Source organism: Carassius gibelio, chromosome B5 (assembly GCF_023724105.1).
Source record: "Carassius gibelio isolate Cgi1373 ecotype wild population from Czech Republic chromosome B5, carGib1.2-hapl.c, whole genome shotgun sequence".
NCBI lineage: Eukaryota > Metazoa > Chordata > Actinopteri > Cypriniformes > Cyprinidae > Carassius > Carassius gibelio.
Window position 1 is genome coordinate 12431599 of NC_068400.1, and position 22380 is coordinate 12453978.

A 22380-nucleotide genomic window follows, 5' to 3' on the forward strand; every position below is an offset into this window, starting at 1 on the left:
TTGAGACTAAACTGGCATAAATGTGCGAATGGACCAATTGAAACAATGTGATATCCCACATGAAAAAAAAAAAAGTAGTTTTAAGTATCAAGTATTTGTATTTTTACTCTTCCTTGAAATGGTTTTGTCTTTTAACAGTATCATCATTACTGTTGAATTAACATTTAACAAATCATCTTAACCAATGTCAGCTGTAACATTTTGTGTGATTCCTGTCAGCACATTTGCTCAATTTGCTAAATTGTTTTATAAATGGTAAATACAAACTAAAACTTGTTAGCTAAAACTGTTTGTATATATTTAACTTAAAAAAATCTGATTACACTGAAATAAAAAAAAACTTACATTTAAACACTGATTTTAAAAAATACAGTTAAATGGAACTACAAATAACAATAAAGATATTGAAAGCAAATAAATTGTCAATTAAAGAAACTGAAAATGGAAAAAATAATACTTGTAATTAATATGAATAAATACTACAATATTATATGAATTACAGTAAAATAGCACAGTGACAGTTTGGTCCAGGTCAGAGGTTCTCAGAGTGTAGCTCCAGCTCTAATCAAACACACCTGAGCAAGCTCATCAAGGACTTCAGGATCATAAGTTACAGGCAGGTTTGTGTTTTTTTTAATAATCCGGTTTATTATTTTTTTCACTCTAGTTTTGTAAAATACATAATTGTAGTATCTGTGTAATTTTCAGCGGAAACTAGTTTTCATCCTAAATTTCTGTCAAAGCAAATCTTAAAATATATGATTTACTGCCACATTTCTCCACTAGGATGACATTATTTCCAATAGATGGCAGTGCTCCTTTTGATCAAGAGCACTTTGCATTTCTGGAGAACGACTGAGGAAGTGATTAGTGTTTAGGTGTCAGAAACAGAAATAGTGAAGATGAAAGTGAGAAGCAGATTGTAGAGTGAAGCTGTCTGTGTAGTGTACAGTGGCCCACTGAGATCTGATCCGTGTGTTTATTCGCGTCTGTCGACAGACAGCTGAGATCAGCGAGACGAAGATCATGAACAACAGCAGCACACCACCCTCCTCTTCCTCATCCGAGGCTGGAGACTGCAGAAGTTTAGCGTTTGGCCCGAGTGAACCGCTCAGACAGCCGCTCACGGCTCCTCCGGTGTCTGACAGCAGCGCAGGTGAAGTCGAGTTCACTGCTAGCTCTCATGCTAGTCAGCTAATGTCTCTGCGAAGTAGCTAATGGTGCCAGAAGCATTTTAGGGAGATATACACGCACAATTCCTAGTCCTTTTTACTCTAGTTTTGTATTTGTGATATCCTCAGTTATAAAAAATCAGAAAGAGTGACTTCAGTCGATGACAGTTAATGCTAGTCACTGTAACTTTAGATGTTATCACGGTATATACAAATGCATTTGATTTAGAGAAAGATTATAATGCTTGGGTGAGGTAAAAAGCAGTTTTTTTTAACAATGACAGTAGAAATACCTGAAAATATACATGGGGTCCATGTTTATGTGGAAATATGAATTTACCAATGCTTTGACGATGTGAAACTCAAATTTAACATTTCAGTAAAGTTGACGTTAGATAGATATCACATGAACCATTTTAAAAAGAGTTTCCACCATTTTGCTGTTTTAGATGTATTCAGTTATTGGATGGATGGATGGATGGATGCATGCATGAATGAATAGATGGATGTTAAAATGGATGGATGACAGATGGATAGATATATGGATATAAAGATGGGTAGATATGATAGATGCATGAATGGATGACTGCAGAAATGAATGGATGGACGTGTGGACAGATGCATATATAGATAGATAGGTGGACTTTTACTGGAATTCATGAATTAGAGGTTGTTAGTGGGCGAAATTGCTAATTTGGGCAAATCTGTCATGTGACCTGAGTGAAGAAGTTAAGTCATCTTGACATGTTGCTTCTGTATCTACACTCCAAGTCTAATGTGTGGACATATCTGCTTGTTTCTCAATTTTTTGACTACTGGAAAAGTCATCAAAACTATGCAATAACCGAAAGCAGGAATTACTGTGTATAGTGACTACATTTGTTCAACATTAATGCCAGTCTCCATCGCTCTGTCTTCCAGAGAGCAGATCCTCAGTTTCTTCAGGGCACAATAGCAGCAGTTCTGCAGATGCGCTTGTGAAAAACTCCAAACTGTCTGCGGCTGCATCTGAGTTTGTCCCGGGCTCTTATGCATCATTCCAGGTCCATGTGGCTCTTTTTTGACACTCTTTTTGGGAATTCTCTGTGTGGTATTAGTTAAGGATGTTCATTTTAACCGTTTAACCATTAACCGACCATTAAGAATTTTGACCGATTAATACAATAAGTTATTATAAGTCATTAAATTATTTATTTTCAGTAATTCATCAAAAAATTTAAAAGGTTTTCTGCATGGTTAAAATATGCTATGCATGTAAACATTGTGTTTTTTTTTTTTAAAGCAAGGGAAAAAAAACATTAGTTGCATTAGGTCTAATGCTGACTCGAAATGTTAACAAATATTATAATAAACACAGTTAACACAGCTATAGGCTATTTTAATTCCCCTCACCTTACAACAAATCCTTTCAATGAACAGTATTTAGAAAAGAACAAGAATTAAAATTCTAAGAAGCTATAGCAATATAAACAAAATAAATAAATTTAGGCTAAAACGAAACTGAAATCAACATTGGATCTCTCATCAATACAAAATCAAATGTTTCTTTATTCTCTATATTTGAATTCCAAATTATTATGTAGGCTACTTCACTTGCATTCCAATATCCACGTAAAACAAAATGTTTTGCATAACATCACGGCGGTATTTTATTATGATAATGAACAGACTACCTTGTCAAGGTAGCAAAGCTTAACTGTGTTCACACATGCGGCGCCAGCGCAGTCATTTGACTTTTATGGAAGCAAGTTCCTTTTAGTCATAAAGAGCCTAATCGGAATTGTAAAAGGTTTTCCTTTATTTGTGTATGTTCACAATAAAAACAAATCTTTGTGCTTTTGTAATATAAGCCTAAAGAAAAATAAGATGCCGCTTTCTGCAATCTGGTTTCCTTATGCACATCACAAAAATGAAGCGAAACTCTGTAAACAAGGCCACTTGTTGCACAGTTCTTTGCTAATTTTCTCATTTATTTGTTTTTATATATATATATATATATATTAGGGCCGGGACTCGATTAAAAAAATTAATCTAATTAATTAGAGGCTTTGTAATTAATTAATTTTTGCCATTAAGTGTAGCAATAGCTTATTTAGTAACAATTTAGAAATGGTACATTTCAGAAATTCAGGTAGCTTATAGGTGCTGGAACCTTCTGTAAAGTGTTTTTTAAGTAATACACAATTCTGTCAATTACATTCAGAACATTGGAAACCCTGACTATTAGAAAGCATCTCTCTGTTGCTTCAGAGGCCATAACATACTAAGTCCAACTCTCAATAACCTTGGCTAAAACAATAAAGAGTTCAACATAAACTGTTGCACCAACAAAATAATACATAGTTCAACATAAAGTGTAAAGTCCACGCTAGCTGCTATATGTTTTGCGTTGAGGTGATACCGAGGTTCGATCATGTGCTGCGGTGATATGCGAACGCTAGTTGGTGCTCCAGTATAATCGGTCCGCCGAAACTCATCCAGTGAGAAACATTCCGCGGTGCAAAAATAAGTTTTTAAAAATGCGGGAATTTTTTTCTGTCACTAATTAATCTTAATTAATGCGTTATTTTTTGTGTAATTAATTAATCTCAATTAACGCGTTAAAGTCCCGGCCCATATATATATATATATATATATACGTAAAATTAATTCCCGGGAAACAAATGTATTATTCTAATTTTAAAATAATCTTGTCAGTTAGGAAAAATAACCAAAATGAACATACCTAGTATTAGTCTAATGTTCTACTTTTTTTTTTTTTTTTTTTTCTTTAGGATGATGTATATGATGAATCTGAGGAATACTATGCCGAGCCTTCATTGGCTGATTTCGTTCAGGAATTCGTAAGCCATCTGAGCTCATCTCCAGGGTCCTTTGAGTCAGAAATCGATTACATCACAGACACGCTGAACAGCTGCGTCACTACAGAGGAGACTCTGCAGGAGCTGGTAGAGCTCATCTACAAACAGGTGTGCTTCTGACCACTTTCTGAGATTGAATCTGTGTGAGAACCAGGGCCATCCTTTGGGACGAACGGACTGAGAATGTTTGAATTTTTTTTTTTTTTACACATGATTAAAAAAATATATCAAGTGTGAAAAGTAAATCTTTCTACTTGTCACTATATTCATGAATATTGCATAGTCTAATAACCAATATAAATAAATAATTTACTACATCAATATTTTACAGCCATCTCATCCTGTATTTATTTATAGCTGTCTAGTAAACTATACATTGTACAGTCCAATGTACTGTATATAGATAGAAAGAAATAGATATATATGAATTATAAATGATGACACAAATCTGAATTCAGCAGCATGAACTGTACTCTAATTGTAAAATAATATATATATAGGGGGATAAATGGATAAGACACATGCCTTTGGTGTGAGAGACCCGGGATCGAATCCACTGTTAGACACCAACGTGTCCCTGAGCAAGACACTTAACCTCTAGTTGCTCCAGAGGCGTGTGACCTCTGACATATATAGCAATTGTAAGTTGCTTTGGATAAAAGCGTCAGATAAATGAATATATTTAATGTAAATGATTATCTCTTTGGGTTTGAGACTTTACTGTTTTCAACTTTAGGGATCTCATCTATGCACGAGCAGCTTATAACACTCCAAAGAGAAAAGAAAACCTGAAGTTACATCACATAACCATTTAAGATGAATGCTATGAAAGCCGTTCTACATTTGTTTTCCACAGTCCACGTCTATCCCTCACTTCGCCTACACTGTAGCGAGGCTGTGTAACCATCTGTCTCATCACATCCATTTCAGTCCAGCCAGCGGTAACTTCAGACAGCTGCTGCTGAAGAGGTACATTTGAGATTTAAGTACCCATTTCTGGGTGTTTCATAAAAGTGCCTTGACATTTGGTTCTTAAAGTCAACAGTTTCTTCCCTTTTCCATCTTAGTTTTTACTTTCAGTTTCATTTTGTCTCATTTTTGTTAGTTTCATTTATCCTTTAACTCCATTCTGTGTTTGTGTAGGTGTCACACTGAGTATGAGCAGAGGGAGCAGGCCGTGAGAGGAGATCCAGACACCCAGAAAAAGTTTCACTCTTATGTGCTGTTTCTGGGGGAGCTTTACATTAACCTGGAGGTCAGTTCACTACCAGTGCTTTTCACTTATTACCACAAAATATAAGACATATGATCACACAGCTCTCTGGGCTACAGTCTAATAACAATATAAATTAATATTTGTATCCATCTAATCTTGTATTTATTTATTTGGTAATGCTGTCTGATGAACCAAGTCATGTACGGTGTTATTTCAGTATTATTTATATATTATGGTTTTTATATTTTCAGTTTTAATTTAAATTTTAGTTAGTTTATTAGTTAGTAGTTCCTTTTTTTAGTGTAATTTATTACGTTTAAGATTTCCTTTGTTCATTTATAAGTTTTTTTTTCTGTTTTTTACAAATTATTTATTTATTTATAAGTGCTTCAACTTATTTTAGTTAGTTGCCAAGTCAAGTTTATTTATTTAGTAAGTTATTATTTCATTTCAAATTCATTTATATTGAAAGTTTAGTTCACCCAGAAATGAAAATTAGGCCAAAAATGACTCGCCCTCAAGGCAATGCTACGTGTATATTACTTTCTTCTTTCAGACGAATCCAGTTGGATTAGTGTTGTCACGGTACCAAAATTTCAGTATTCGGTACATTTTGTCAAAATATCATTTTAAAATTACCTCAATTCTCAGAGATCCCCAAACTTTCGGTAGCATACTGTGTTCTGATTGGTCAACTAACATAGTCAGTTTTGATTGGTTGTTCCGCACACAACTTCACGGTAAACAATGTATTAGCATCTGTTTGGGGTGAATTATGTCTTATTCCTCTCATCGCGAAGCAAACCGTAAAATAAAAAACTTGAACAGTCTCGCTGCTTTTTCTTCTGTGTGTGCGTATTCAAGCCGCGCGCTTCAGTTTGAATCTGAATAGCGCGTTCAGCGCGGGGGCGTGGTCACATTAGAGATAATGAAGGGAGACGTGAAAAACGGAATATCTGTTAGCAGCACTTGTTACACTTCATTTTAATGACGTGTTTGTAAATGAAGATAAGCGCAGACAAAATCTGCAGACAGCACACATACTGATAAGACGCTCGGGAGAAAACGAACACATAACTTTATAATCGTACTTCGCTTTGTGATTCGGAGATGCTTGTTGGTCTAAATAAAGTTGGTAATGAACCCTATTTTATGGCCAAACGCTTTGAAAATCCCGCTGTACTCACCGAGATTAGAAAAGCAGTCATCAGTGAAATGAATTTTAGCCATTGGTTCTTCTGATCTTCATTCTTTGGCAGTGAAAATAAAACACACTGTCTCCTCGACATGATGCTATCACACCAACCAGAGCGTCTGTGTTGGGGGGTGGGGCAGGTCAGAGTTCCGTTTCTCCCAAGACGGTAGGCGGAGATTATTATGCAAAGTGTTCTAGTGACGTACATAGAGATGGGCAAAAGATTTGAAATCTATAACGACTCGTTTCAGCGATTCAGAGTCGACTCCTTACTTTAGAAGCCAATAACTTTATAAATCATGTACTTTTTGGTTTAATTACTTTGCACATTGTTTACACTGATGGACAGCTACATCATACACTGTAATACAGGTCATTTTTGATTTCCCTTCTGTGTGGCTCTTTAAAATAAAACCAATGACATTCTTTATACTAATTTACAATTGTGTTTAAAGTTTTTCTACAAGTAATACAATTATGAAAAATAATAAACAAGTTTCACCCAAATTTAATTTGTCTTTTAATGAAATTTAAACATTTTATTTTTTGGTAAATAAAGGGGATTTGCTATTAAAATTAAGACATGGAATAACTATTGTGTGATTTTAATTCTTTAAAAAATAAAGTTTTATTAATATTTTCAACAGTAGTAGAAGTATTATATACATTCTACTAAATATTAGTAATATTTCTTGCACAATGCCTTTACTGATTTGCTGAAGGATTGTAAAAGATGAGTGCCAGCCAATTAAATTGCCATTTGCGCATTAGCTCCGCCCACTACCGGAGAAACCGGCATATCTTATGCTTGTTCGAAAAAATCAAATGATTCTAAATGACAGGAGAAGACAACAAAAAATACAGTTTACATGTAGGACATCCATTCAGCATGTTAAGACTCTCGCTCTCTCTCTCTCTCTTTGCATGTGTGATAAACAGCACTATCAGCAAAGTGACGGCGAGTCGTGCACTCTTCTCACAGAGTTTACAGAGTGTCAAATACAGGTGCCCTGTGTTTCACCGTGCTTTGCCGTGAATACCTTTAAATGGACACTGGTTTTAGTCAAATGAAACAATAAAATGTTGTTGAAGTGACTCAGAACAGTTCTAGTGATGTTGTTTATGTATTTATGTCCTCATTGAGACTGCAGATGCTGAAATTACTGCAGGCGTCACTTGCGCTTCAGTCTATGTAGTAAACAAATCCTCACGTCTCTGCCATTCATTCACACACACAGAGACACGCAAAGCATGCAGGATTCAGATTTCAACCAACTTCTGCAGCATTACATTTACAGATACTGGTCCATTTGGAGATTTGATTTGATTAATTGATGCTAACTTGGAAAAATTCAGTGCCTGTCCATATTAAAATGTAAGTTTAATTTTCATGACTGGATTTTGAGATTCCGTCTGCGTTTTCTGCTTCGCGGAAATCATAGCACTGTATGCGTCAAGAACTGGGTTGACCGGGTCCTCGGTACTACTGGTACTTAAAGAAACCTGGTACTGTCACATTTTCATTTTTGTAGTACCGACTTGGTACCGAAGTACCGGGTCTTTTGACAACACTAAGTCGGAGTTATATTAAAAATTGTCTTTGATCTTTCAAGCTCTATCATGACACTCAGTGGGTGTTGCAGTGCTTCAGTCCAAAAGACTGCCACTTTTTATTTAACTTCTTTTGGACTGATGCATGCAACACGTGCTGAGTGCCATGAAACATCTTAAAAGATCAAAGAGAAGTTTTCAATATAACTCTGACTGGATTCGTCTGAAAGAAGAAAGTCTTATATACCTAGGATGTCTTGACGGTGAGTAATATATGGCCTAATTTAAATTTTTGGGTGAACTAACCCTTTAAAAAATATATTTGGTTTATTTATTGAATTTATAATAACATATATTGTCAGCCAGTCATCATTACAAAATAAACCCATCAGCAGAGCTTGCCCTGCTTCATTTGAGCAAATTATGTAACGCTAAAGTCTGAACCAATCAGAGCCCTGTATATCTATTCCTTTGTATAATCTAGTGTATAAATCTTAACATGTGTATCTGCTTGAATTCAAATGTCAGAGCTGTATATTTATTGTTTTCAAAAATATGAGCCTCTACAATTATTTATTCTATCAATTATCTTTTAGATAAAAAGTGGAAAGGACAAACCTGGGCGAGCTAATATCTTACTGGGAGCACTAAAGGATCTTTTGAATGCATTATTTTCACACCCAGATGACCCCAACCTCATGTGTGCTGTCAAATTACTCAAGGTTTGAAGTATTCCTCTTCTTACACACTGTGAATACACTAAATGGTACTGTTTCAAAGCAAATGACAGACAAGTCTGTAGGAGTTATTAAGTGACCTCAGGACTCAATTTAAGATGATTAGTGACCGTAGTTCTGACATTAACAAAGACTTTGAAATTGCCAGGCACCTCAAATCAACTGAAATGAAATAAGTTATTAATCTGCAGATAATAATGCAGTACTGCACTGTTGATGTTGACTTTCATTGTTTTACTGGTTTGACAAGCTGACTGGTTCCGTTCTGGAAGACACATGGAAGGAGAAAGGCCAGTCAGACATGGACGAGATAATCAAGAAAATCGAAGTCCTTCTGCTGGATGCCAAATGCAGCCGGTGAGTGAGTCAGGCAATGCTTCAATAGAATTTTTTAATGTTCAGGATATAATATATCAAGGTATTTATAGATAGATAAACCTATACATGAAATGGCAAAACACATCAAAATAATTTTTTGCAAAACAATATGATTGGCTTAAATGTGAAATATATATATATATTTTTAAAACACATAGTTAAAAATATCAGTAAAACTATAATAATATTTCAGTGATTCTGAAATACACTGGTTCAGTTTAATGTAGTACTGAGCACTGTTTGTACTCCTACTGTTTATTATTATTTTACTTTTGCATAAAGCTGAGTTGCATTGCCAGCATTTTTTTTTTTTTTTTTGCTAATGACACTGGAGATTGTCACTTTCATTTGCTTTGTTGCTGAGTATCAGTGTCAGTGTGAACTGCTCTTAGATTGTTGAGCTGTACAGTTCATTATTGATATGTACTGTAGCTATCTGTTTTATTGATGTGTACTGTATGTGTGTGTTTGTAGAGATGTCAGGACGATGCTGTTGAAACTGGTGGAGTTGCGATCCAGTAACTGGGGTCGAGTTCACACAGCCGCTGTGAGCAGTGACGCTACACCTGACAACGACCCCAACTACTTTATGGTGTGCAATGCCAAAGAAATGAAATATATTTAATCAGGTTTTGTAATATGTAATCTTTGTAGCCTCTTTTAATGTGTTTCTGCATGGTTTTGCTCCTCAGAATGAACCAACCTTCTACACAGCAGATGGGACGCCTTTCACAGCAGCGGATCCTGGTGAGTATCGGGAACGTCTTCAGTCTGCTGTGACCCACACAGACTTCAGTGCTTTATTAAGCGGGCCAATGTCACAAAAACATGATTGGGTTCAAAATCAACTAACTACATTTTAAGGGAAAGAAAAAAAGCTATTTAATTCATTATTTTATTATTTTAATTCATTAATCTTTTAGAAAAAAAAAAAATAAGTTTTTTCTTATTTTCTTCTAGATTATCTTTTTCATAACGTGTCAGGACTATTTATTTATTTTTCATATGAATAATTACTGTGTTTACTACTAATCTACTATTTTCCTTTCTTTTCCCCCCATCACAGAATACTCAGAGAAATACCAGGAGATTCTAGACAGAGAAGACTGCTTCCCTGATGCATATGATGAGGATGGAAATGATTCGTAAGAATATCCTAAGTTTTGTTTGCTTGATGCACAACTAAAATACTATATAGTTTTTAACTAATGTTTTGAATTAATTTAATATAAAGTTTTAATAATTCTGTTGTTTTTATCAATTTTATTAGTTTTCATTTTTTTATTATAGCTATTTAGTTTTCATTCATTTTAAATTTGGTTCATTTTAGTACGTCAATTTAATTAACAATGTTTTATTTTATTTCAAGTAACAAAAATGTTATTTATGGTTTAAGTTACCTCTAATAACCCTGGTGTGACCGTCCCCTCTGGTAAAACTCCAGTAATTGTCCTTCTCATAATAATGCTGGGGTGAGTCAAAGAGCACATTTTAGTGAAGTCAGCAGTCCAGGGAGAGAGGGGGGCTTAGCAAGACCTGCCAGTCTTATTCAGCATAGTCTTCAGCCCATTGGATGGGCCATGAGCAGTTAACAAAAACCAGCCAACAGGGGGAGACTGTAATTCATGTGATGAGTTTTAAAAGATACAGTATGTAGTTATGAGAAACACAGTCAAAATAAGACACTTGCATAGTTTATTCATAATTTTAATGATTTAGACAAATGCACAGTTTCAAGAAGTTAATGTAAATATAAGCTTTTGCTTATATAGATTTTTCTGATTTTAAAAGGACTCTTATGCTCACCATGGCTGCATTTATTTAATTAAAAATACAGTAAAAACTGTAATATTGTGAATTATTATTGTAATTTTAAAGTAAGAAAAGCTGAATGTTCAGCAGCTATACTTAGTTTAGTGCATCCTTGCTGAGTTTAAGTACTTTCTGCATTCAATATAAGATGACAGAAAAAGCTCTGAACTGTGACAGTCACACTTTTGTTGTTGTTGTTTTTTAATACAAAATTGCAAATTTAAAAAAGGTAAATGTGACTCACAATTCAGACTTCTTTTTTTTTTTTTTTTTTTATTCTGACGCACCATTTTTACTCTTTTCTTGCAATTCTAAGTTCACATCTTGCAATTCTGTTTTTTTCCCCACCACATCTTAAAAAAAGTTATTGTTGTTATATTACAAATACACATTTGATTTTTATATCTCAATACTGAGTTTATCTTTCACAGGTTTTGACTTCAAACACCCCTAATATACATGTGTGTGTGTATATATATATATATATATATATATATATATATATATATATATATATATATATATTAGGGGTTTAACGGTTCACAAAATTCACGGTTCGGTTCGATACGATACACTGGTGTCACGGTTCGGTACGGTTCGGTACGTTTTAGATACAGCAAAAAGAAAAAATTGGCAGATAAATTTCCTTGAATTTTTACAAATGTTTTATTTATTAAAACTAACGAAGTATTCTTCTATGGTGTTTTCTTAGCAGCATACTGTATAAAATAAAAACAGCTCCTTATAAAAAAAATGTTTATATTGTTGTAGTGGTTATGAACAAATACAAAGATGGAACTCTTTTTATATGGAACTCTATAACTCTTTATAAGGAGTATGTTTTTACTCACTTGGTTCTCTGTTTGGGCTTTTGTTTTTTGGTACAAAGCAGGAATTACGGTCTGGCTGAAATGGGCTCGTGAAGGAATATTGTAACGGTGCTCAATTACATTAAGCATGTTCATAAAACCTGCGTTTTCCATTAGAGTAAGGTCTTATATCCGCGGCTATAAATGTACCAATCGCCGCGGTGATGTCTTTTGCCCTGTTTGAATCAGTTAGGATAGTTGGTGGCGTGTATGTTTCTCCTTTTTTTGTCTTGTTCCAGATACTGACACACTGGGGTGATGTCGGCGTAAATGAGTTGACATGTTTGAAGTATTCCCGCTGGTGTACCCTATTGTCATGTAACAGATGCGACATAGCTACCGTTGTTTTTTTATCCACCACTCTCTTGCCATCACCATCATAGTTTACAGGGAATCCAAATTTCACCCAAACACCAGACCTGTTGGTTATTGGAGGATCTTCTATTTCTGGTCTGTTAAATGCATTAGCTATTTTGCAACGAGCCTTCAGCGCGTACTGAGTGAGCGAGCGCCTGACTGAGTAGCCTAACATAAACATATAAGTTGGTGTAATTTTTTCTTCGGGGGTGTCAGAGGCATTGCCTGTTACATCGTTTGGGTTATTGGGCTACCTTGTTGAACGCATAACGTTATATTTCCCACAGTTTTTTATTTTCCAAATGTAATTAATTAGTCCAACGGACCGTTCGGTACATAATGCGTACCGCGTACCGAACCGAAAGCCTCGTACTGAACGGTTCAATACGAATACATGTATCGTTACACCCCTAATATATATCTGTGTGTGTGTGTGTGTGTGTGTACGTACATGCGCACACACACACACACATACTGTATACACACTCACTGGCCACTTTATTAGGTGCATCTTGGTAGTACAGGGTTGGACCCCCTTTTGCCTTCAGAACTGCCTTAATTCTTCATGGTGTAGATTCAACAAGGTGTTGGAAAAATTCCTCAGAGATTTTGGTCCATATTGACATGAGAGCATCACACAGTTGCTGCAGATATGTCGGCTGCACATCCATGATGCGAATCTCCCGTTCCACCACATCCCAAAGCTGCTCTATTGGATTGAGATCTGGTGACTGTTCAGGCCATTTGAGGAAAGTGAACTCATTGTCATGTCCAAGAAACCAGTCTGAGATGATTTGAGCTTTGTGACATGGTGCACTATCCTGCTGGAAGAAGCCATCATAAGATGGGTACACTGTAGTCATAAAGGGATGGACATGGTCAGAAACAATGCTCAGCTAGGCCGTAGCGTTTAAACGATGCTCAGTTGGTACTAAGGGGCCTAAAGTGAGCCAAGAAAACATCCCTCACACCATTACACCATCACCACCAGCCTGAACCGTTGAGACAAGGAAGGATGGATCCATGACTCCTTGTTCTTTACGCCAAATTCTGACCCTACCATCTGTATGTTTCTTCAAACGTTTATTGTCCAATTTTAGTGAACCTTTGCGAATTGTAGCCTCCGTTTCCTGTTCTTAGCTGACAGGAGCGGCACCTGGTGTGGTCTGATTCAGGGTTCTACGTGTTGTGCGTTCAGAGATGGTATTTTACACACCTTGGTTATAACGAGTGCTTATTTGAGTTACTGTTGCCTTTCTATCATCTCTACCAGTCTGCCCATTCTCCTCTTAAATCGAGGCATTTTTGTCCACACAACTGCTGCTCACTGGATATTTTCTCTTTTTTTATATGTCTCCATAATATCTGAGGAGATCAGCAGTTTCTGACCAACCCGTCTGGCACCAACAACCATTCCACATTCAAAGTCACTTAAATCCCCTTTCTTCTCCATTCTGATGCTCTGTTTCAACTTCAGCAACTTGTCTTCCCTACATCTAGATGCCTAAATGCATTGAGTTGCTGCCATGTGATTGGCTGATAGAAATTTGTGCTGAAAGCAATTGAACAGGTACACCTAACAAAGTGGACGGTGAGTGTATATATAGACTCAGAATTGCAAGGAGAATAAATTTCAGAATTGTGAGATTTTCAGTTCAATTCAATTTTATTTTTATTGTGAAATAAAATTGCAAAACAGAGGAACAAATAGAGACATAATTAGCTTAGCTGCTGTTCCAACCAATTACAATGAAGTAGTTTAACGCAAGCTAAAGAATAAGAATGTGCACATGATCAGATGTAATTGCAGTCCAAAATTATAAGATGCATTATTTGAATGCTTGGCGAAAGAGATGGGTTTTTAATCTAGATTTAAACAGAGAGAGTATCTCTGAACCCCGAACATTATCAGGAAGGCTATTCCAGAGTTTGGGAGCCAAATGCGAAAAAGCTCTACCTCCTTTTGTGGACTTTGCTATCCTAGGTACCACCAAATGTCCAGAGATTAGGGACCTTTAGGGAGCGTGATGGATTGTAGCGTGTCAAAAGACTAGTAAGGTACGCAGGAGCTATAAACTTTAGAACGGTGAGGAAGCAAAATAAAAATTGTATCTATTGTAAAATAGAAAGATGCAATTATTTTTTTCATCCTGTGGTGGGAACAATCTTCCATCCATACACTTATAATGAAGGAATGCTTCTATGTTGCAGCTTCTGCAGTGATGAAGATGAAATGGATCCGGAGATGGAGGAGGCGTTTGAGAGGTTTTGCATGGAGTCGGACGCAAGAAGAAAGAAATGAGAAACTGTGTGATGGTCATGTTGATGCCACACCCGACCAGCTGGAATGTTTCAGAGCGGAAAAACCAAGAACGTTTTGGTTGATTTTCGTTTGATTTGGCTACAGTGTCACTGGATTCAAAGGCTGGAATTACTGTTTAGATGTAATGCAGCATAATTGGCAAGTCTGTCAGGCCATCAAGTTACCATTGGTTTGGCATTTGGGTTGTGAGGTTTATTTTATGTGTGTTCTGATTTGTCAAAAATCCCCCAAAATTTTTGCAGTGAGATTTTTATGAGCCAAAGAGTAGCATCATCAAGTAAAGTGTGGTTTGTTTGCAAACTAACTGCTCAATATCCAACTAAATGTACGAGAAACTGGGTTCTGCATTTTACTCCTCAATACTTTGCCATGTAGAACCGAAGAGCACAGGGAGAAAGACAAAAACGTTTTAAGAAAATAGATATTTTTCTGTTCTTCCTTTATCCGATTTTCCTCAATCCTTTTTAGATTTTCAATTTATGCACATCTTTGAAGAAAAGGCAACCCTGACTTTATAGTCCGTTTGGTTTTTGGAATGCTGGAATAAAGTTTCCTCATATGTTAAGTGCATCAGTTTAGAGGAAAAGCTCAGAACAGGTTTTGGGAGTTTATACAGATTAATCCACCACTGTGATTTACAGGAACTTTTCTCATGACCACCACCATCTCATGGATCCCATATAAAGGAATGTTTATTTTACTACAGTTGTAAATATTATTCACTGCACTGTTTGCCTGGAATAAATCTTTATAAAAACACAGTCTCTTTGCATTTCGTAGGAATCCAAGTGACCTGAGCATTTCTTTCCCCCAATGTTATCTATCCATGTATCTGTCTAAAGCAGTTTACTGAAGTAAATATGGGTGCAGAGTATGAAAAAATACAGAAATAGTTTTCTCTTTTGCTTAGACACTGGTACTGAATGCTTTGGCATTCAGAAACAAATATACAACTCATCCATATTTCCCTGAGGAGTTCACAACTGTGGAGTTCAACAAGGTTAGACTGTCATAAAGCTGGAGTAAGGTATGCTTTTATATTTCTGCAATCATGTAAATCCAGCTTAATTTCTCATGTATGCGTATTTGCTTAACCAAATGCTGATTTGCAGCTATTAACCAGTGCCATAACTGACTTGGAGTGGCCTGAGTCTGACTCCTGAAGAGAGAGATCACAATCTGCTCTGTTGATGGAAATGCCAAACTCAAGCTTTCATCTTCTGGAGAAGAGTTCACAGTGGACTTTATCGGTCTAGCCAAAATGAAGTCGAGTCGCAGTATCTTCAAGGTCACCAATCACATTATGTCTAGAACAGGTCATATTTTGTAACCCCCATATATATTCTCCCACAGAAAATGTATTATATGAATTTTTATTAATGTATTTATTTTGTAGTGAAATTTGACCTGGCTTTAGGGAGATTAAATGCTCATGTTTCATATATTGTATTATCATAGAAAAACTACAATTACAATAAGTATTTGATGGTGTTAGTGTGTTGTCGTCCACACTCATAGTATGCTAATGTCAATGTGATGTTAAGGTGGCAATATGATGGTGTGAATCCTGACTTGCTGGAACAGGAAGAGGAAGTCACAGCTGAGCTGGTGAAAGTGATCTGATGCAAAGGCATCATACTGGTGAGTGATGATTCATTTCATGTTCATACATTAGCACCACTACCCATTGCATCATCTTAAATCCCATTAATAGGTGATACAGTAGGTGAAAACCAATGATAGGTGGTTAAAACAACATTAAGTACATTAAAGGAACACTCCTCTATTTTTCAAAATAGGCTAATTTTCCAACTCTCCTAGAGTTAAATAGTTGAGATACATTCAGCTGATTTTTGGGTCACTTTTAGCTTAACTTCGCATAGATCATTGAATTTGATTAGACTGTTATCATCTCACTCAAACTGATTAAACTACTGTAGTTACATCGTGTACTAAGGCTAGAGGAAAATTAAAAGCTGCGAAACTCTAGGCCGATATGACTAGGAACTATACTCTACTTCTGCCGTAATAATCAACTAATAAATCATGGAATAACATGAGGTTATAAATGAAAACAGGGTTTTTGGGCCGAGCTATCCCTTTAAGTACCGAGTATCAAACAAATCAAGTCTAACACTGATGTTTTCATCTCTTTCAGTATAGTAGATGGAGTGATACTGATGATAGTTCAGTCATCAGATCTAATACAGTTTTAGCCAATTATTCCACACATTACAAAGCTGGAGCTGCTCACAGAGATTTAAGACAACTCTCTGTAATGTTCACTTTGACATTCTGTGAATTAAAGGTAGAGTGTATACATTTGCGGTGTAATTCTGAAATAGAGAAAATAAACAGGTTAAGGGTGGCCTCCGTGGCCCTGAGGAGATGGTAGATGGTCTTCATGGCCATGACAGGGGCAGGTGGTGAGTTCCTGGATGGCCTCCATGGCCACGACAGGATAAGTCGAGCGCTCAGGAAGTTCGGCTGAGACGTGACGAGGCTGTGGAAGTTCCGCAGAAACGTGAAGAGGCTCTGGTAGTTCAGCAGAGATGTGGAGAGGCTCTGGTAGATCCGTGGTGATTTGACTGGGTTCAGGAAGATCAACTGAGACTTGACTTCCGAGGTCTAACTGTGGTACTGCTTGACTCATGAGTGTAAATGGTGACTTTACCTGACTCTGGAGTGTCTACGGGGACCTGACTCGACTCTGGAGGGTCACCTGTGGCTGTCATCGTGTGCAGAGGCGCTGGGCCTTCTGCAACAAATGAACACAGGAAGCAAGAGATCCAATAGCAGTGTATTTAATGGGTTAATCCAAGAAATCATAATCCAAGAGGTCATAACTCAAAATCAGTCCAGAAAAACAAGAACAAGAAACCACAAGGCAATACAAGAAAACCTGGTGATGGAAAACAAGGACTCCATGACACAGATAGAAAACAGACCGGTTTATATAGATAGGTGAAGACGATGAAAGTGGAGACAGCTGAGTGCAATTAACAGGTGTGCCATTAACCGTGATGAAAGGACAAGGCTTTGTGGGAAATGTAGTGCCTGCAGTTGGGTGCCTATGGGGAAGTGAGAACACTAGTGGACACCCAGGGAAACACAGACCAGACACTCTGGCATTAAATTGATCAAAATGACAGTAAATACATTTTACAAACTATTTCTATTTCAAGTAAATCCTGTTTTTATGAACTTTCTGAATTCATCAAGGAATGGACTGGAATTTCAGAATTTCTGGTCTCCACAGAAATATCAAGCAACACAACTGTTTTCAACATTGATAATAATACACAGGAATGATCACAGGAATTTCTAGAATAATTATATAATATAATTGATATTTTGTAATATTATTTAGATTTTTAAGTAAAACCCTATATTTTTGTTTCAGCCCTTAAGTTCAGTGGTTAATTGTCCTTGTAAAAGTTTACAAGTTTAAGTGCATTGATGATGTGACAGTCACCAAGACCATCACCACACCTGCAAACCAGAAGTCGTGGATGACAGCAGAGGTTTGTGGGCTTCTAAAGACCAGAGATGAAGTATTCAGATCAGGAGATAAAGAGATAAAGAGCAGGAGCCAATCTGTTCTGTGGCTTTAAAAATGCAAAACGGTCATTTGCTCGAAAAAATCAGCGATCACTTCACAGACGAGAAAGACACACGGAGACTGTGGCAAGCCATTCAGACCTGTGATAATGTCACATCCCTCCCAGATACACTCAACCACTTTTATTCAAGTTTTCAATTCAATTCAAGTCTCTATAGCTCTTTTTACGATACAAATCATTGCAAAACAATTTTACAGAAAATTAAGTTTCTACAATATTTAGTAGTAATTTAATGTAATTTTTTTTAGTTATGTTTAGTATTTTGTGTTCCTGTAGCTCAATTGGTAGAGCATTGTGCTATCAAGTGAAAGGTTGGGGGTTTGATTCCCCGGGAACACATGATAGGTAAAAAATGATAGCCTGAATGCACTGTAAGTCGCTTTGGATAAAAGTTTCTGCTAAATGCATAAATTAAATTTTTTTATTTAATTTAATTTAATTTTAGTAGCTTATAAGGGGCGACTGTCCGTTTATGTGCAATATGACAGGAATTAAAAAGAAAAAATTAATCCAAGACACAGTAAACCAGACGATGAACACTATTAACAGCTATTATTATGTGATTGCAATGCAATCATTGCATAGTAAGTAGCAATCTTTGTTAGTTCTGTATGTCGTTTCAGGGTTAGCATCATCTGAGGGCCTCTGAGGGGTTGGCATCATATCTTTTCAGGTGTTCTGTCAAAACAGAGAAACAAATAGAGACATAATTAGTGTAGCTGCTTTTTCAACAAAGTAAAATTAATTAGTTTAACCCAAGCTAAAGAGTAAGAATGTGCATTTGATAAGATACAACTGCAGACACAAATTATGAGATGCATTATTCGAATGCTTGGCAAAAGAGATGTGTTTTTAATCTAGATTTAAACAGAGAGAGTGTGTCTGAACCCCGAACATTATCAAGAAGGCTATTCCAGATTTTGGTAGCCAAATGCTAAAAAGCTCTACTTCCTTCAGTGGACTTTGTTAGCGTTTTGTGACCTTAGAGAGCGTGATGGATTGTAGTGTGGCATAAGGCTAGTTAGGTACACATGAGCTAAACCATTTAGGGCCTTAGGTAAGTAATAATAATTTGTAACTGATACGGAACTTAATAGGTTGCCAGTGCAGAGACTGTAAAATTGGGGTAATATGATCATATTTTCTTGACTTGGTAAAAGCTGCTGCATTTTGGACTACCTGTAGCTTGTTTATTGAAGATGCAGGACAACCACCTAGAAGTGCATTACAATAGTCCAGTCTAGAAGTCATAAATGCATGAACAAGCTTTTCTGCATCAGAAACAGGTAACATGTTTCGTACCTTGGCAATATTTCTAAGATGGAAGAATGCAGTTTTTGTGACATGGGAAATATGGTTTTCAAAAGACAAGTTGTTTTCTAATATAACACCCAGATTTTTGACTGTAGAGGAAGTAACAATACATCCATCTAGTTGCAAACTGTAGTCTACTAGATTTAGTGTACTGTTTTTTGGTCCAATAAGTAATATCTCTGTCTTATCTGATTTTAATATGAGAAAATTATTGGTCATACAATCTTTTACATTTTTAACACACTTAAAAATGGAAAATGTGTTATCTTAAATAATTTTGAAGTTTCATCTGGTCTCGTTGAGATACATAGTTGAGTATCATCAGCATAACAGTGGAAACTAATCTCGTATTTTCTAAAAATATTACCAAGGGGCAACATGTATATTGAAAATAGAAGGGGACCTAGGACAGATCCTTGTGGCACTCCATATTTTACTGGTGATAAATGAGATGACTCCCCATTTAAATAAACAAAATGGTAGCGATCGGACAGGTAGGATCTAAACCATCTTAGAGCCTGCCCTTGAATACCTGTATAGTTTTGTAACCGATCTATGAGTATATCATGATCTATGGTGTCGAATGCAGCACTAAGATCGAGTAAAACTAGAAATGAGATGCAGCCTTGATCTGACGCAAGAAGGAGGTCATTTTTTGTAATTTTAACAAGTGCAGATTCTGTGCTATGGTGGGGCCTGAAACCTGACTGAAAGTCTTCATACAGATACTTTTTTCTGCAGGAAGGAGCTCAGTTGAGCAGACACAACTTTTTCAAAAATTTTAGACATAAATGGAAGATTTGAAATGGGCCTATAATTTGCCAGTTCACTAGGATCTAGTTGTGGTTTCTTAATAAGAGGCTTAATAACTGCCAGTTTGAATTTTTTGGGGACGTGACCTAAAGATAACGACGAGTTAATAAAATTGAGAAACAGTTCTTCTTCTACAGATAACAACTCTTTCAGTAATTTAGTGGGTACAGGATCTAATAAACATGTTGTTGGTTTAGATGCAGAGATAAGTTTATTTAGCTCTTTTTGTCCTATAGTTGGAAAGCACTGCAGTTTATCTTTGGGTGCGATGGATGAAACTGAAGTACTAGGTGCTGTAGAATCTACATTTGTTATTGTATTTCTGATGTTATCAGTGAAGAAATTCATAAAGTCATTACTATTAAATGTTGATGGAATATTTGAATAAGGTGGCGTCTGGTTATTTGTTAATTTAGCCACTGAGCTGAATAAAAACCTTGGATTGTTTTGCTTATTTTCAATAAGTTTGTGGATATGCTCAGCCCTGGCAGTTCCCTTTCAATACTTCACTCGTACTGCGTCGAAGACGCATATGGGAAAAACCCCCTTTTTCTCCTGAACTGAAGCCTTATTCAATCACGCAGTGAAACTGCACAGCCATTGGATCGTGCAGTGCTATTAAAACAAACCAATGGCTTGGCAGCGGTGCTGCACGAACCTATGGCAGCGAAGCCCGCCAAAGCCCGCCAATATGGGCGGGGAATCTGGCTATATATTGGCCGCTTCGCCACAGGAATTCAGGTTACTTCGACTGAAGCGACGACTGAGTTGTGCAGCCTTTTTAGCATGGCAAGGAACGCAGTACTCGTTCCCGTATTTCAGGGAACCGAGGTTACGTTAGTAACCGAGTACGTTTTAGAGCCTGTCTATAGCTGGAAATACTGGTTTTCCACGCAATTCTAAAAACTTCCAAGTTAGTTTTTCTCCATTTGCACTCAAGACTACAAGTTTCTTTATTGAGAGAGTAAGTAATACTGTTATACCATGGCACAGTATGTTTTCCTCTAACCTTTTTCAATTTGATGGGGGCAACAGCTTCTAATATATTACAGAAAATAGTGCCCATGTTCCCAGTCATTTCGTTTAGTTCATGCGTATTTATGGGTACACATAGCTGTTGAGATAAATCAGAAAGGTTATTTGCGAATCTATCTTTGGAACTGGAACAATAGTTCTGCCCAGATGGTAACGCTGAGCCATATAGTTAATATCAGTGATACGCAGCATGTATGATACAAGGAAATGGTCTGTAACATCATATCTTTGAGGTACAATATCTATATCAGTAAGATTAATTCCATGCGATATAATTAAATCTAGTGTATGATTAAAATGATGAGTGGGCCTGGTGACATTTTGCTTGACTCCAAAACAGTATATTAGGTCAGTAAACACAAGTCCTAATGCATCATTTGTATTGACAGAAGATTAGCGCTTAAACAACTGTTTCTTCCAGCAGTCTCTTCCAGCTTCTACCATCAGGAAGACTGTACCGGGGCATCAGAGCCCGCTCCGCCAGAGTACAGGCTGTGAGAGTCCTGAACTCAAATCAACCTCGCCCTCCTCTGAAACCCCACACAAACTCCCTACCATCTGAAACATGGACCATCTCACCTCCTCCACACCCCAACCTTACCACATCACAGAAAAACTCTGAAACACTCTTTTTTTTGTGTGCATTTCGAAGTGTGCTACACACAGGTGAGTGGGCCTGTACAAACCACCTGCAGTAACACACTCTCGTCTATGCACACCAGACACTTTTCACCCACACTGCTGTGTACATAATCCCAAAAAAGACCCAGACAGAAATATAAATATATATATATATATATATATGTGTGTGTGTGTGTGTGTGTGTGTGTGTGTGTGTATTTAAATGCTCATGCACTACAAATCATCTTGTACTGTTCCCCAGCCAGCTGCTTGACTTACGTTGTTTCTTTTTGCACATGTACAGTACTATGTGAAGCATTCGTATAGTTCGTATTTTTTTCAGTTTTTGTATATATATATATATATATATATTAGGGGTGTAACGGTACGTGTATTCGTACTGGACCGTTTCAGTACAGGGCTTTCGGTACGGTGCACGTGTGTACCGAATGCAATATTTTGTGTGCGGAACATAGGCACATTTTCGTGTTTCCAAACGAACA

The 22380-nt window shown here is 36.6% G+C and overlaps 1 protein-coding gene across 1 annotated transcript; it reads left to right on the top strand.

Annotated features, from left to right (window-relative positions):
• Positions 1-804: 804 nt before the first annotated feature.
• LOC127958236 (polyadenylate-binding protein-interacting protein 1-like) lies at positions 805-15232 on the top strand. The gene is made up of 11 exons (XM_052557038.1): positions 805-1156; positions 2094-2215; positions 3947-4141; positions 4890-5002; positions 5177-5288; positions 8592-8717; positions 8983-9089; positions 9585-9702; positions 9803-9857; positions 10177-10255; positions 14360-15232. Exons 1-11 carry the CDS (start codon positions 1027-1029, stop codon positions 14448-14450), a joined length of 1248 nt encoding a protein of 415 aa, XP_052412998.1. The 5' UTR covers positions 805-1026; the 3' UTR covers positions 14451-15232.
• Positions 15233-22380: the final 7148 nt, after the last annotated feature.

Coding starts and splice junctions, on each gene's coding strand:
- LOC127958236 (XM_052557038.1), top strand. CDS start 1,027: ATGAACAACAGCAGCACACCACCCTCCTCTTCCTCATCCGAGGCTGGA. Junction 5,289..8,591: donor AGCTTTACATTAACCTGGAG/GTCAGTTCACTA, acceptor ATTATCTTTTAG/ATAAAAAGTGGAAAGGACAA. Junction 9,703..9,802: donor ACGACCCCAACTACTTTATG/GTGTGCAATGCC, acceptor TTTGCTCCTCAG/AATGAACCAACCTTCTACAC.